At 44.8% G+C, this 15,987-nt stretch overlaps 2 protein-coding genes across 3 annotated transcripts in view; one reads left to right on the top strand and one right to left on the bottom strand.

Annotated features, from left to right (window-relative positions):
- ACACA (acetyl-CoA carboxylase alpha) overlaps positions 1–15,987 on the top strand; it is a 342,930-nt gene that overhangs the window by 29,132 nt on the left and 297,811 nt on the right. The window lies entirely within an intron of this gene.
- CUNH17orf78 (chromosome unknown C17orf78 homolog) lies at positions 1,500–14,520 on the bottom strand. The gene is made up of 4 exons (XM_032163084.2): positions 14,421–14,520; positions 12,636–12,722; positions 11,184–11,423; positions 1,500–1,615 (listed from the first exon to the last, which is right to left on the bottom strand). The coding sequence occupies exons 1-4, from the start codon at positions 14,476–14,478 to the stop codon at positions 1,527–1,529; spliced, it is 474 nt and encodes a 157-aa protein (XP_032018975.1). The 5' UTR covers positions 14,479–14,520; the 3' UTR covers positions 1,500–1,526.

Genomic DNA, 15,987 nt, shown 5'->3' with positions numbered 1-15,987 from the left:
GACGGAGTTTCACTGTGGTCTCGATCTCCTGACCTCGTGATCCACCCTCCTCGGCCTCCCAAAGTGCTGGGATTACAAGCGTGAGCTACCGCACCTGGCCTGTATTCCTTTATCATTTAGTAGCTTATTGTGTTCATAGAAGTTCAATCACAGTTGCAGCTACCTGGTTATCTCTAATTCTATTCTGGACTAGACTTTGTAGTCCCTTAAGGCCTATTTCTTCCAATGTTCAGGAGAAATGATAATTTTTTTTTGTTTATTTGTTTGTTGTTTTTTTTTGGAGACAGGGTCTCACTCTTTTTCCCAGGCTGGAGTGCAGTGGCTCGATCATAGCTCACTGCAGCCTTCAATTCCTGAGCCCAAGTGATCCTCCCACCTCAGCCTCCCAAGAAGCTAGGGCTACAGGCACATGCCACCAGCTGGCTTTTTTTTTTTTTTGAGACAGAGTCTTGCTCTGTCACCCAGGCTGGAGTGCAGTGGCGCAATCTCGGCTCACCACAACCTCCGTTTCCTGGGTTCAAGCAATTCTCCTGCCTCAGCCCCCCGAGTAGCTGGGACTACGGGTGCATGCCACCATGCCCCGCCAATTTTTGTATTTTTAGTAGAGACAGGGTTTCAGCATTTTAGCTAGGATGGTCTCGATCTCTTGACCTCGTGATCCACCCGCCTCGGCCTCCCAAAGTGCTAGGATTACAGGCATGAGCCACCATGCCTGGCCCAGCTTGCCATTTATTTTTTTTTTTATGGAGACAGTGTCTTGCTGTGTTGCCTAGGCTGGTCTCAAACTCCTGGACTCTAGCAAGTCTCCTGCCTCTGCCTCCCAAAGCACTGGGATTACAGGCATGATGAATCAGGCCTGGCCTTAAACATCTTAAAATAAGATTCTTGACTCCAATCTAAACGATCTGATTCAGTTTATATGGGGCCCAGAGGTATGTGTATTCAATAAGCACCCTATTGTGTCATGTCTGGACTGATGTTAGGAAAAGAGTAGGATAAAATCCTACCTATTTGCTGACATAAGAAGGATTGCCCACATTTGCTTCATAACCGAAGCAGCTCCCTGTTCCCAGCACATTAAAAAAATATTTTTTCACAGTCCTCTTAGGGACGAATCTCCTAGCACTTATATATTAACCCCATTTTCTTTTTTCTTTTCTTTTCTTTTTTTTTTGAGACAGAGTCTTACTCTGTTGCCCAGGCTGGAGTACAATGGCACAATCTCGGCTCACTGCAACCTCTACCTCCCAGGATCAAGCGATTCTCCTGCCTCAGCCTCCCGAGTAGCTGGGATTACAGGCATGTGCCACCTGGCTAATTTTTGTATTTTTAGTAGAGACAGGGTTTCGTCATGTTGGTCAGGCTGGTCTCGATCACCTCAGGTGATCCACCTGCCTCGGCCTGTCAAAGTGCTGGGAATAGGGGTGTGAGCCACCGCGCCCAGCCTCTACCCCACCTTCTTTATGCAAATGACATAAACCACACAGAGAACACTTTCCTTCTGGGGCTGAGAGTCAGGCTTGGATTCAGCTGTCCCAGGTGGCTGGCCTCCCTTCTTCTGCCATCTCCACAACCACTGGCATTGGCACAGCTCCCTGGCTCCTAGGCATTGACACTGAAGGGAGAAAATGACTGGTATTAATATCAAGCGGCTGGTAAGCATTTGGTTTTCTTCCAAACCTCTTGTTGGGCAACTTAAAGGAAGTCATCTCTTCTAAATAAAATATTCAGTCCTATTGGACCTATCCTTTCTAGAAAATGTCTAAGTACAGCAGAGGAAAGGAACTTGCATTTAGCGAGCACCTATGTGCCAGGTGCCTTTCACACAGGATCTCAATCTTTATAACTGTCATGAGAGGCAAATATCATGAGACTTATTTTACACAAGGCCACTGAGGTTAGAACAGTCAAGGAACTTTCCCAAAACCGCTCAGCTAGTGAGTGTGAGTGGCAGATCTCCTCAAATTCCAAAGTCTATGCTTTTCTCCTTATGCCAGGCTGCCTCTGGAACAGAAGAAAGTCTTTATAGGTCAAGTTCAAGGATTCAGTACAACAGCAAACTTACAGGACATGGGACTTCAAAAATTACAAATACTATAATGGCGACTCCACTGAGCAACAGGGTGACAGCAATCAGAATTTTGACCACAATACTCCATTTCTGTCTCTTCTCTAAGTTCTCATCTGTGTCTAAAGGAGAGAGGGGAGTGAAAGAGGGAGAAAAGAAAATTTGAGAGAGGGAAGAGATTGATCCTTTGACCTGAAGTTCTTCTGGCTCTCAAGACTATTAGAGGCCCAGCCTAACCCAGGGGCAGAGACAGAATTTCCAATTCAAACTCAGGGTTGGAGGGGGTGAGGGTGAGGTGAGCATCATGGGCTCTGCTCTAACTTCTTTTGCACTCTCTTCCCAGTGAGTCACCTTCCCTGGAATTGGGGATTTTCCATAATCACATAGGGCTGATTCTTAACACTGCTCACAGGAAGAAAAATCTCGGGTACACATGGAGCTCTAAACTTCTTTTACTGTCAGCTTTATCAGGGTTCCTACCATTTTGCTCTGACACATTTTATGGGATTAGAAAATCACCTTTCCTATGTTTCTCCTGGCTTTCATAGAATATAAGAGGAAGAAATGTAAAAATTAGCACTGCTTCTGGGTCAGAAGCTCAATCTGGCGGCAAATGGCTAATATGCATTTTTTTCTCACTCTGTCACTCAAGACTGGCATGCAGTGGCACAATCTCGGCTCACTTCAGCCTCAATCTCCCAGGCTCAAACCATCCTCCCACCTTAGCCTCCTGAGTAGCTCAGACCACAGGCGAACGCCACCATGCCCGGCTAATTTTTTAAAATTTTTTGTACAGACAGAGTCTCATTATATTTCCCGCTGAGCTTGAACTCCTGGCCTCAAGTGATCCTACAGTCTTGGCCTCCCAAAGTGCTGGAATATTACAGGTGTGAGCCAACTCACCTGGCCCTAATGTGCATCTTGTTATTACTAATATCACATTTTTTCCCCTGGTAGAAACTAGGATGTAACCCACATTGGAATCTTACAGAATTTTAGTCCTGGCCAATTTAAGGAGGACTGTTGCTAAAAAACAGTGAAGAAGGCTGTGTGCGGTGGCTCACGCCTGTAATCCCAGCACTTTGGGAGGCCGAGGTGGGCAGATCACTTGAGGTCAGGAGTTTGAGACCAGCCTGGCCAACATGGTGAAACCCGTCTCTACTAAAAATACAAAAATTAGCCAGGCATGGTGGTGCATGCCTGTCGTCCCAGCTACTCAGGAGACTGAGGCAGGAGAATTTCTTGGATCCGGGAGGGAGAGGTTGCAGTGAGCTGAGATTGCACTACTGCACTCCAGCCTGGGGGACAGAGTGAGACTCCATCTTAAAGAACAAAAACCCAAAAAACAGTGAAACAAAAACCCATGAAAACATGCTGTTGGAGGCCAGGCGCAGTGGCTCATGCCTGTAATCCCAGCACTTTGGGAGGCTGAGGCAGGCGGATCACAAAAGTCAGGAGTTCAAGACCAGCCTGGCAAACATAGTGAAATCTTGTCTCTGCTAAAAATACAAAAATTAGCCGGGCATGGTGGTGCATGCCTGTAATCTCAGCTACTCAGGAGGCTGAGGCAGGAGAACTGCTTGAACCCACGAGGCGGAGGTTGTGGTGAGCCGAGATCACACCACTGCACTCCAGCCTGGGTGACAGAGACTCCATATCAAAACAAATATATGCTCTTGGGGACGGGCGTGGTGGGCAATGCCTTGTAATCCCAGCAGTTTGGGAGGCTGAGGCGGTAGGATCGCTTGAGCCCAGGAGTCTGACACCAGCTTGGACAATGTGGTGAGACCCTGTTTCTACAAAAATTTAAAAATTAGCTGAACATGGTGGCACGCACTGGTAGTCCCAGCTACTCAGGAGGCTGAGGTGGGGGGATCACTTGAGCCCCAGAGATCAAGGCTGCAGTGAGCCATGTTTGCACCACTGCACTCCAGTCCGGGCAACACAAGACCCTGTCTCAAAAAAAAAAAAAAAGAAAAAGAAAAGCACTTGGTTGGTGTCATCACTCTTATAATTGCTTAGTGTTTAAATATTGTCCATCTATACATACAGTGGCTAGAATTACCTACTATAGAAATACAGTTTTTTCTGTCCCTAATTCTGGCGACAGGGTGAACTCATTTGTGTGGAGATAAATGATCATTGATGGTGTCAAATTACAAATATTTCTGGTACCTTCTTTATAGAGAAGCTAATTTTTGTTGTTGTTGTTATTGTTGTTGTTGAGACGAAGTCTCACTCTGTCGCCCCTGCTGGAGTGCAGTGGGACAATCTCGGCTCACTGCAACCTCCACCTCCCAGGTTCAAACAATTCTCCTGCCTCAGCCCTCCATGTAGCTGGGATTACAGGCGTGCGCCATCACATCTGGCTAATTTTTGTATTTTTAGTAGAGACGGGGTTTCACCATATTGGTCAGGCTGGTCTTGAACTCCTGACCTCAGGTGATCTGCCCACCTCGGCCTCCCAAAGTGCTAGGATTACAGACGTGAGCCACAGCACCCGGCCTAGAGAAGGTAATTTTTTAAAATAAAAAATTGAATGATTTTTCAATGTACATTCAGTAACTTCTCAACCTTAAGGAAAATATCAGGCCGGGCGCAGTGACTCACGCTTGTAATCCCAGCACTTTGGGAGGCCGAGGCGGGCGGATCACGAGGTCAGGAGATCGAGACCACGATGAAACCCCGTCTCTACTAAAAATACAAAAAATTAGCCGGGCGTGGTGGCGGGCGCCTGTAGTCCCAGCTACTCGGAGAGGCTGAGGCAGGAGAATGGCGTGAACCCGGGAGGCGGAGCTTGCAGTGAGCCGAGATCGCGCCACTGCACTCCAGCCTGGGCGACAGAGCAAGACTCCGTCGCAAAAAAAAGAAAAAAGAAAAATATCAGTAGATCCAGACTAACGTTGGGGCTAAAAATGTTTCTTTTCTGTTCTTATTTTACTCCTACTTATTCTGTACTTTGGCATTTCAAAGCTAGAAAAATTACCGGTACTTGTAGTTTTCTCTCCTTCTTTATTCCCAGGAGTTATAGAAGGTGTAGTGGTGGAAAAAGTCTCTGATGAAGCCGCCATCACTGGATAGACTTTACATTGTGACATCCCTGGTAAAAAAGCTATAAAACAAAGTAGAAAACATGAAACTTTAGGGGAAAACTTTATCCTGCCTTTGATTTTACCTGATAAAACCCTACCTAGCTGATAGTAAACTTCCAATTGTGGTCCCATTAACCTGTCTGTCCATAGGTTTAGGGTGTGAGCACAAAATAATGCCAAGAGTAAATGAGGATAGAGATACTAATAAGAGATATGGATTAAATGTCCATGGGACTTTTGACTAACATAGGATCAAAGTGATAGGCAATGGCCTATCATTATTTAGGCCATAATAATAATAAAGATGAAGGCCATAAAAACTGTTGACAGTTTCCTTCTTTAAAAAGAGATGGCTCCAAAGTCCAAGGAAGAACATGAACTATCACAGTTAGCCTTAATGACTGCTGCAAGTGTGTCTAGTAGAATCTAGATCAACTACTCTGAGAGGGGACTGGGGAAAGCAGGAGGAGCTGGAAGAAGGAAAAGCCACCCAGCTTCATGTACTCCTCGATTTCATTCATTCAGCAATTTTTTTTTTTTTTTTTTTTTGAGACAGGTCCCCCTCTGTCACCCAGGCTGGAAAGCAGTGGCGTAATCTCGGTTCACTGCAACCTCTGCCTCCCAGATTAAAATGATTCTCGTGCCTCAGCCTCCCAAGTAGCTGAGACTACAGGTGCGCGCCATCGTACCCGGCTAATTTTTGTATTTTTTGGTAGAGATGGGGTTTCACCACGCTGGCCAGGCTGGTCTTAAACTCCTGACCTCAAGTGATCCGCCCACCTTGGCCTCCCAAAGTGCTAGGATTACAGACATGAGCCACTGTGCCCAGCCTGGCCTTGCTTTCAAAGGATCTCTGGGCTACTGTGTTGGGAATGGGTTGGGGTGGGCAAGGGTAGAAGGAGGGTAACCTGTTAGGAGGCCATTGCAAAAGTCCAGATGAGAGATGATGTGATTCACACCAGCAGTGGAAGTGATGGGAGATGGATAGAGTCTAGCTGGAGTCTGGAAATAATCTCACTCGTCTCCAGAATTGACGTAATCCAATTCAGACAGTGTGGTTTCTGTTCTCTGTTTAGTGGTCTCATATCATTGCTTATTAAATTAAGGTCTATAAATTCTACTTGACTTTTCTAAATTACTCTTCCATGTCTTAAGTCCATGAGAAAATGATAGTTCCTTACCTCAGAGGCCAGTGGCCATAGTACCAGGCACTGTACATGAAATCATAGGGGAAGAGGTAATCCCTGATTCCAGTTTAATCAGGAAGACATTGTTGGCAGACATTGGCAGAGACAGACATAAAGTCAACAAGTTCAAAAGGAAAAACAAGAACAGTTTCAGCATAGTGCTAGTCAGTTCTTGAAGTGATAACTTACGTGTTTATGAGTCATATTAGATAAAAATAAACAAATCTCACTTTGGACAGGTCACCACAAGTTCTCTGTGTTTTGTTTTTTTTAATCTGTAAGATGGTAGTAGTAAAATAATACTTGCTCTATTTCACAGGGGTGTTGTGAAGATCAGAAACAAATAATAATGAGAAAGCATGTGTGTAAACACTTTGCAAACTCAATGATATTATGATTGAAAGAGGGGGAAAAAGATGACCTAATGAGTCATCTGTCTCCACCAGAAGGAAATTTTGAAATATTGATAATAGCTGTCTTTTCCTTTTCCAAATTTCTTTTTTTTTTTTTTTTTATTTGAGACGGAGTCTTTCTCTGTCCCCCAGGCTGGAGTGCAGTGACGCGATCTCGGCTGACTGCAAGCTCCGCCTGGCGGGTTCACACCGTTCTCCTGCCTCAGCCTCCCGCGTAGCTGGGACTACAGGCGCCCGCCAACACGCCCGGCTAATTTTCTGTATTTTTAGTAGAGACGGGGTTTCACCGTGTTAGCCAGGATGGTCTCGATCTCCTGACCTCGTGATCCGCCCGCCTCGGCCTCCCAAAGTGCTGGGATTACAGGCTTGAGCCACCACGCCCGGCCCCAAATTTCTTAAATAATAACGAATAGTCTCCATTTACCTTTTTCTACATTCCATGTTGACCCACATCTTCTGATGAGCATTCGTATTGCAATTGCAGAACATTCTCACCCTTACAGTTCCAAATTTCTATTTTACTTGAGGACATTTCCATGAACTGTCTTCTGACCGTTTCCAGGACATCCTCCTGTGCAGACTGTCTGGGACAACAGGCGCACACCACACCTGGCGAATTTTTGTATTTTTAGTAGAGACGGGGTTTCACTATGTTGGCCAGGCTGGTCTCGAACTCCTGACCTCATGTTCTGCCCGCCTCGGGCTCCCAAAGTGCTGGGATTACAGGCATGAGACACCGCGCCCGGCTCTAATTTTTATTTCTACCCTGTTTGAGGTTTATCACTCCTAGTACTGAGTGGAGATTTAAATTCAGAATAGAAAGTTTCAAACTTGTAGAAGGGATTATGTTTCAAAAGTTCATATATAAATTGGTTGTTTTGGACCAAGTGAGGTGGCTCACACCTATAATCCCAGCACTTTGGGAGGCTGAGGTGGGCAGATCACTTGAGGACAGGAGCTTGAGACCAGCCTGGCCAACATAGCAAAACCTTGTCTCTACTAAAAATACAAAAAATTAGCTGGGCATGGTGGTGCAGGCCTGTAATCCCAGCTACTTGAGAGGCTGAGGCACGAGAACTGCTTGAACCTGGGAGGCGGAGGTTGCAGTGAGCCGAGGTCGCACCACGGCACCCCATCCTGGGGGACAAATCGAGACTCTGTCTCAAATAAATAAATAGGTTGTTTGGGATTCATCATTATAGTTTCATAAAAATGTATCATGAGTGATGATTAGGTCCCCAGACTAATCTACAAATATCCATTTGATCTTTTTGCATAGCTCAAATAGTACAGAGTATTAGCTTAAATTCTAGATGTGGGAACCAACTACTATGTTATGAAGGAAGGAGGAAGAGTTTCTTTTTCTCTGGGAGGCTAACCAAATGCAAATTTTTGAATTAGGTCAGGTCGATCTTTGGCATCTCTCCTCCCCCTTAACCTCTCAGTTTTCCTTGTCCCAATTTCTAAGAGCTGATGTCCTTAATTGCCCCAAGTCTTACAATGCCTAGCACTATGTTCACTCCACCCAGAGCGCTCCAAACTCCAAAATGACTTAAGTCCACTATTCCCCAACACAGCTGCCATGGACAGCAAGGTGTCACATGTTAAGAGGGAAACAATTTGATTTAATTAATTTGCATTAATATTCAAAGTTCAAAACCCTGCCAGAGTCTTTTGAGTTTATTTTTTGAGATGGTGTCTCGCTCTATCGCCCAGGCTGGGGTGCAGTGGTGCGATCTCGGCTCATTGCAACCTCCGCCTCCCTGGTTCAAGTCAGTCTTCTGTCTCAGCCTCCTGAGTAGCTGAGACTACAGGCGCGTGCCTCCATGCCTAGCTAATTTTTTTATTTTGTTTTGTTTTATTTTTTGAGACAGAGTCTCGCTCTGTCGCCAGGCTGGAGTGCAGTGGTGTGATCTCAGCTCACTGCAAGCTCCGAATCCTGGGTTCAAGCTATTCTTCTGTCTCAGCCTCCCGAGTAGCTGGGACTACAGGCACATACCACCATGCCCAGCTAATTTTTGTATTTTTAGTAGAGACGAGGTTTCACTATGTTGGCCAGGATGGTCCTGATCTCTTGACCTCATGATCCACCTGCCTCGGCCTTCCAAGGTGCTGGGATTACAGGCGTGAGCCACTGCAGCTGACGCTTTTTGAGTTTTTAAGAGTTTTTCTGTAACATGTAAATTATACATGTTAGCATGTATAATTTACAGTACCTGAGTCACATCCTGACAGCCTATCCACTTATTTCCCAGTTTTAGTCTAGTGTTTAAAGTTTTTTCCATTATTCTGCTTGTGGATCCCCAATTTCTCTTAAAATGTCAAGTTTTATTTTATTTTTCCAGTAATGTAGCAATAGCATCTGGGGGATTGCCAGTTTATAAAGAGGAACTGGCTACACCAAAAAAAAAGAAAAAAAAAACAAAACTATATGAAAAAAAGAAAGGGTGAGAAAAGGAAATGAGGGCAGAAGGAGAGAAACTTCAGGCTGAGGTTAAGAACCACTGCATAGCAGCTGTGGGGGAATAGGCATTCTCACCCAATGTGGGTATGCACAATGGAACCAACCTCTAGTGAGGGTAATTTAGCAGTAACTATCAACCTTTGATGCAACAATCCTGCTTCTTGGAATCTTACTGATAAATTGATAAATCTTATTGATAAATTGCAGGTATACAAGAAGAATATATATAGATCCTGAGTAATAGTGAAAGAGAGGAAAAGAATCTATTAAAAAAAAAAGAAAAAAGAAGAATATATACGGTCATTGTTTGTGGAATTGTTTGTATTTGCAAAAGATTGGAAATGACCAAAATATATATCAATAGGGGGCTAGTAGAATATAGAAGAGACATGGCCGGGTGCAGTGGCTCATGCCTGTAATCCCAGCACTTTGGGAGGCCAAGGCGGGCAGATCACAAGGTCAGGAGATCAAGACCATCCTGGCTAACATGGTGAAACCCCATCTCTACCAAAAATACAAAAAATTAACCGGGTGTGGTGGTGAGCGCCTGTAGTTCCAGCTACTCGGGAGGCTGAGGCAGGAGAATGGCGTGAACCCGAGAGGCAGAGCTTGCCGTGAGCCAAGATCGCACCACTGCACTCCAGCCTGGGCAACAGAGCGAGACTCCGTCTCAAAAAAAAAAAAAGACTATGGAAGAGACATACTATGGAATAATGTAAAACTGTTAAAAAGAAAGAGGCAAATATTTAAAAAGGTATGGGGTAAATATATATGTATTGCAATAGAACGACCTATAAGATATATTATTAAATGGAAAAGCAAGGGATTGGCCGGGCACAGTGGCTAACGCTTGTAATCCTAGCACTTTGGGAGGCTGAGGTGGGTGAATCACTTGAAGTCAGGAGTTCAACACTAGCCTGGCCAACATGGTGAAACCTTGTCTCTACTAAAAATACAAAAATTCACTGGGTGTAGTGGCGGGCACCTGTAATCCCAGCTAATGGAAAGCTGAGACAGGAGAATCACGTGAATCTGGGAGGAGGAGATTGCAGTGAGACGAGATCATGCCACTGCACTCCAGCCTGGGTGACAGAGTGAGACTCCATCTCCAAAGAAAACAACAACAACAACAACAACAAAATAACAACAACAAAAAGAAAACAAGCAAAAGCAAGCAGCAGAACAATGTATACAGTATGCTACCATTTATGCTTTTAAAATATGCACACTCATACATTCTTAGAGTATCTCTGGAAGGAAATATAATAAGTTGATAATAGTGGTTCCATCAGGGATAGAGAACTGGAGAATTGAGAGACAGGAGTAGGAGACAGACTTACTTTTCACTATAAATCTATGCTGTTTGAATATTTTACTCTGTGCATGCAAAATGAAATTAAAAAAAAAAAAAAAAAAAACCTGGCCAGGCACAGTGGCTCACGCCTGTAATCCCAGCAGTTTGGGAGGTCAAGGCAGGCAGATCACTTGAGGTCAGAGATCAGGACCAGCCTGGCCAACATGGTGAAATCCTGTCTCTACTAAAAATACAAAAATTAGCCAGCCATGGTGGCAGACACCTGTAATCCTAGCTACTTGGGAGGCTGAGGCAGGAGAATCACTTTAACCTGGGAGGCAGAGGTTGCAGTGGGCCAAGATCGCACCACTGGACTCCAACCTGGGTGACAGAGCGAGACACCGTCTCAAAAACAAAACAAAACAAAACAAAAAATTTTTAAAAACTGTCAAAAGAAGATCCATCAGAAATGGGGATCACATGAAAATCACAGTGTATCAGGGCTAGAAGGGATCTTAGAGATTGTAAAACTGACTCTCAGAGAGCATGTAGATTTGCCCAAGGGGAGGATAATTCATTTTCTTGTAGCTTTTCCTGCTACTGAGTTCTGGCTGCCTTCAAGGATGTCAACTAAAAATTAAGCCTGCCCCCTTTTCCAATCTCACCTTTGCCTGTTAGAAGAGTCTGAAACTTGGATGTGGGGATTAGGTGACAGCTTGAGGAGACAGAGCTGTTTCTGCGGGGAGCAGCAATGATTCTCAGGTTCTTCAGAATATGCTTGACCTTTGGCCTTCTCTCCAAATATACAAGGTTGACTTTTACTTTGCTGTCAGAGCCAAGGCACTGCAGGGTAGCTATAGTCTGATTTTGAATGAATGTTGTCCTTTTGGTTTCTGTGTGAGTTTCTGGAAGGAGAAGAACCAGATAGAAAAATGGAGCTGGTTTTGTTTTTTGTTTGGTTGGTTTTTTTGAGACAGGGCCTTGCTCTGTTACCCAAGCTGGAGTGCAGTGGCGCAATCATGGCTCACTCCAGCCTCAAACTCCCTCAATCTCCGAGCAATCCTCCCACCTCAGTCTCCTGAGTAGCTGGGACTATGGGACTACAGGTGTATGCCTCTATGCTCGGCTAATTTTTTAATTTTTTAAAAGACAGGGTCTTGCTGTGCTGCCCAAGCTGGTCTCGAACTCCTGGGCTCAAGCAATCCTCCCACCTTGGCCTCCCAAAGTGCTGGGATTACAGATGTGAGCCACGGCACCCGACCTTGAAGCTTTTGCTCTTGTTGTCCCGGCTAGAGTGCAATGGCATGATCTCTGAGTTTTGCTCTTGTTGCCCGGAGTTTTGCTCTTGTTGCCCAGAGTTTTGCTCTCGTTGCCCGGAGTTTTGCTCTTGTTGCTCAGGCTGGAGTGCAATGGCGCGATCTCAGCTCACTGCAACCTCCGTCTCCCCAGTTCAAGTGATTCTCCTGCCTCAGCCTCCCAGGTAGCTGGGGTACAGGTGTGCACCACCACACCCAGCTAATTTTAGTGTCTTTAGTAGAGATGGGGTTTCACTATGTTGGTCAGGCTAGTCTCAAACTCGTGACCTCAAGTGATCCACCTGCCTTGGCCTCCCAAAGTGCTGGGATTACAGGCGTGAGGCACCATGCCTGGCCAAAGCTGGATTTTAATCTGAACAGTGCCAAGCTAACCCACTTCCATTTATGACTCCTGTTAAACTCCACTGCTGTACTTTCTCCTCCTTTTAGTTAACTTCTTCTTCAGTTTGTGTTCATAGTACTAATATACAAGTCCTGCCTTTCTTCCTGCCATGGTTCCCATGAAGGTTGGTGACAGCAGTAAATTTAGCACAGGGAGATGCTCATAGATTTTAATGCAGAGAGGGGTAGGTTCTGCCTCCGTCTCTTTTTTCATCTCCATCCGTTTGAGTAATATAGGCATGCCTTAGATAATGACAGTTAATTTAAAGATTGGTTTCCAGAAAGCCTCCTGGGAGGATACAGATCCTTAAAATAGTATATTTGAGATATGGGCTAGGAAGTGGGAAGATGAGACATCTTTTAAAGGTAAAAATTTTTTGGAATGGCAATATCATTTTCCAGAAAGCACCCATTCCCTACCTTGCATTTGCAATTCTCTGCTGCTTCTCACGTCCTTTGGGAAGATCCCAGGCAGCTGTTCCACTCGGCAACTGCTATCTCTGAGGTCTGGGGGTGAGCAGAGGGGGAGGAGGGAAACCGGGGGAGGTTTGGGGAAAATCAGAATTTACTGGTACTTACTTTTTAGAATTCTGGGCAATGGAGGAGAAGATATGAAAGAATGCAGTTCCTGCTCATAAAACTTGCAACTTGGGAGATCACTCTCTAAAAAGACTTTACTTTTATTTATTTATTTAATGAGATGGAGTCTCGCTCTGTCGCCCAGGATGGAGTGCAGTGACGTGATCTGCGCTCATTGCAACCTCCACCTCCTGGGTTCAAGGGATTCTTCTGCCTCAGCCTCCCAAGTAGCTGGGATTACGGGCATGAGCCACCATGCCCAGCTGATTTTTGTATTTTTAGTAGAGATGGGGTTTCGCCATTTTGGCTATGCTGGTCTCAAACTCCTTACTTCAGGTGATCCACCTGCCTTGGCCTCCCAAAGTGCTAGGATTACAGGCGAGAGCCACCATGCCTGGCCCTCAAAAAAGAACACCCAGCCAAATACATACAAAGTAGTAGTTGACCTAGTATAAAGAATACTGAGTACCAATCTATTACCCTTAGGACAAAGAAAGGTGAAATAGAGTTAAGAAAACGTACTAAGTTAATGAAAGACTAACCAACCCATTTCCTTAAATACTGCTTATTTTCTCTTCTCCCTCCTATTCTATCTTCTCTCTTGTATTAAATAAAGCTTTTGGAGATTTATATTGTCTGACTTTGGTATCTCTATAGGTTTCCACAGAACCATAGGTCTTAGTTATTTATGCTTTTTGGCACATAATTCAAAGGGTTGTGACATTTTTATAATTTGTCAAATTTGTTACTGCTGCACCTTGTGCCATTTGGTCTTAATTCTGATTAGCTAATTTTATTTTTTTATTTTAATTTTTTATTTTTTGAGACAGAGTCTCATTCTGTTACCTAGGCTGGAGTTCAGTGGTACGATCTCAGCTCACTGCAACCTCACCTCCCAGGTTTAAGTGATTCTTGTGCCTCAGCCACCCGAGTAGCTGAGATTACAGGTGCATGCCACCATGCCTGGCTAATTTTCACATTTTTAGTAGAGATGGGGTTTCGCCATGTTGGCCAGGCTAGTCTCGAACTCCTGACCTCAGGTGATCCACCAATCTCGGCCTCCCAAAGTGCTGGGATTACAGGCATGAGCTACCGTGCCCAGCCTTGATTAGCTAATTTTAGAGATGAAATGTTTATGAAACTTTGAAAACTCATGTTTTAAATAAGCAGTTACCAAAGAGCGCAAATGATGCCATTCCACCCAATATCACCCTTTCCCTCAGCTCTCCCCACCCAAGAATATCACCATCTAGCTATTTACATGTACAAACTTAAAAAAGGCAACATCTTATGAACAGTTATGAATTTGGGAATCTTAGGTGATGACAATACTGAAACTCTAAAGAAAGCCATCCAACAGTGAAAGGACTTTTAATGTTAATTACATGAACAAGACATAAGAATGCATCACATTCTCTGAAGACCTCTCATCAAGAAACAGACAGCTATCTCTCTGGAATGAATAAGTTGCAGTCCTTCTTAGAGGCGAGTGGATACATGGGATTAACTCTGGAAAGTATTGCTTGCTGGATATCAGCTACATCTCTATCTGGTGGAAGAGACCCCGAAACTCTTTCTAGGCCTCTCTCTGTATTTTCCAGGAGATTAGGATAGAGAATTACGTACCTTTCTTGTTGGCATCATAGGATACAATGATGAGGCTGAAGACCAAGATGGTATCCATGTTAGCTTGAGCACATGCTCATTGCAGACAGACCACTGCTCATCTGCCACAGCCCTCTGCTCATCTGCCACAGCCCTTGATAGCTCTGCCTCTAGTTGCTTTCACCACACGCAGCTGGAACCAAGTTTGACCCTGAGAGACTCTGATTCCACCCTGATTATTTTGCCCCAATTTCCTGAAGACCCAGGAATAGATCTAATTGGAGAAAGGGCTAATTCTGCTTATTAATAATTCACTCAGAGTTCTTCTGACTTCGCTGCCGGTGCTGACATAGAGAACTGGATTACCTAGAGGTGTCTGGAGCAGGAAGGCCATAAACGCCCATTGATATGCTTTACAAATACTTGCAGATAGACACGTATACGTTTACATGCATGCTCACTGACACAGGCACAGAGATTTATATACTTTCATGAAAAGATGTGGAGATTTCTAGTAAGGAATATAATTTCTAGAGTAGAGCAGGAAACTAGGACTAGGAGTCAGTACAGTTGAGTTCTAGTACAGGCCCTGTTATTAGCTATCACCTTGAGAAAATTACTTGACTTCTTGGGATCTAAATGTTCTCTTCTATAAATTGAGAGTCCTGAACCATATGATCTCTTTTTTTTGTTGTTGTTGAGGCAGAGTCTCGCTCGGTCGCCCAGGCTGGAGTGCAGTGACACGATCTCGGCTCATGCAAGCTCTGTCTCCCAGGTTCACGCCATTCTCCTGCCTCAGCCTCCTGAGTAACTGGGACTACAGGCGCCCACTACCATGCCTGGCTGATGTTTTTGTGTTTTTAGTAGAGACAGGGTTTCACTGTGTTAGACAGGATGGTCTTAATCTCCTGATCTTGTGATCCACCTGCCTCGGCCTCCCAAAGTGCTGGGATTACAGGCATGAGCCGCCGTGCCTGGCCTTTTTTTTTTTGGAAATGGAGTCTTGTTCTGTTGCCCAGGCTGGAATGCAGTGGCATAATCTTGGCTCACTGCAACCTTCATCTCCTGGGTTCAAGTGATTCTCCTGCCTCAGTCTCCTGAATAGCTGGGATTACATGTGTGTGCCAGACAGGTTTCACCATGTTGGCCAGGCTGGTCTCGAACCCCTGACCTCAAGTGATCTGCCCCCATCGGCCTCCCAAAGTGCTGGGATTATAGCCGTGAGCCACCCTGGCCGGCCCTGAACCATATGATCTCTAGAATTAATCCACAGTTACATACATAAACTCACATTAGCACAGACATACCTATTGAGTTTTGCACATCTTCACCCTCCTGATAGTGAAGCAACTATTGGTGGACAACATTCCGATGACCATTGGGCTGAGAGTTTGTGAGGAAGAGCTAAATACAGTAGGTGAGTGGTACTGTCTGTGGCTTGGGAAGGTTTTCCTAGACAGATAACTGTTGAAGATCTTTCCAAATTTGTATTTTTCAGTATCTACTGTAATAATCTGTAGACTTTGTGATGGCACAGATAGATAGAGCAAAAAAGAGAATGAAGGGCCGGGCGCGGTGGCTCGTGCCT

Source organism: Hylobates moloch, unplaced genomic scaffold (genome assembly GCF_009828535.3).
Source record: "Hylobates moloch isolate HMO894 unplaced genomic scaffold, HMol_V3 SCAFFOLD_10, whole genome shotgun sequence".
Lineage (NCBI taxonomy): Eukaryota > Metazoa > Chordata > Mammalia > Primates > Hylobatidae > Hylobates > Hylobates moloch.
The sequence above is the reverse complement of the archived record's forward strand: the minus strand, read 5'-3'. Positions and strand labels throughout refer to the sequence as shown.

Bases quoted from the DNA above. Each gene is read 5' to 3' on its own strand.
- CUNH17orf78 (XM_032163084.2), bottom strand. From the start codon at position 14,478: ATGGATACCATCTTGGTCTTCAGCCTCATCATTGTATCCTATGATGCC. The intron at 12,723-14,420 runs GTACGTAATTCT...GCTCACCCCCAG, and splicing joins CTATGATGCCAACAAGAAAG to ACCTCAGAGATAGCAGTTGC. The intron at 11,424-12,635 runs GTAGGGAATGGG...TTCTCCTTCCAG, and splicing joins CAGAGAATTGCAAATGCAAG to AAACTCACACAGAAACCAAA.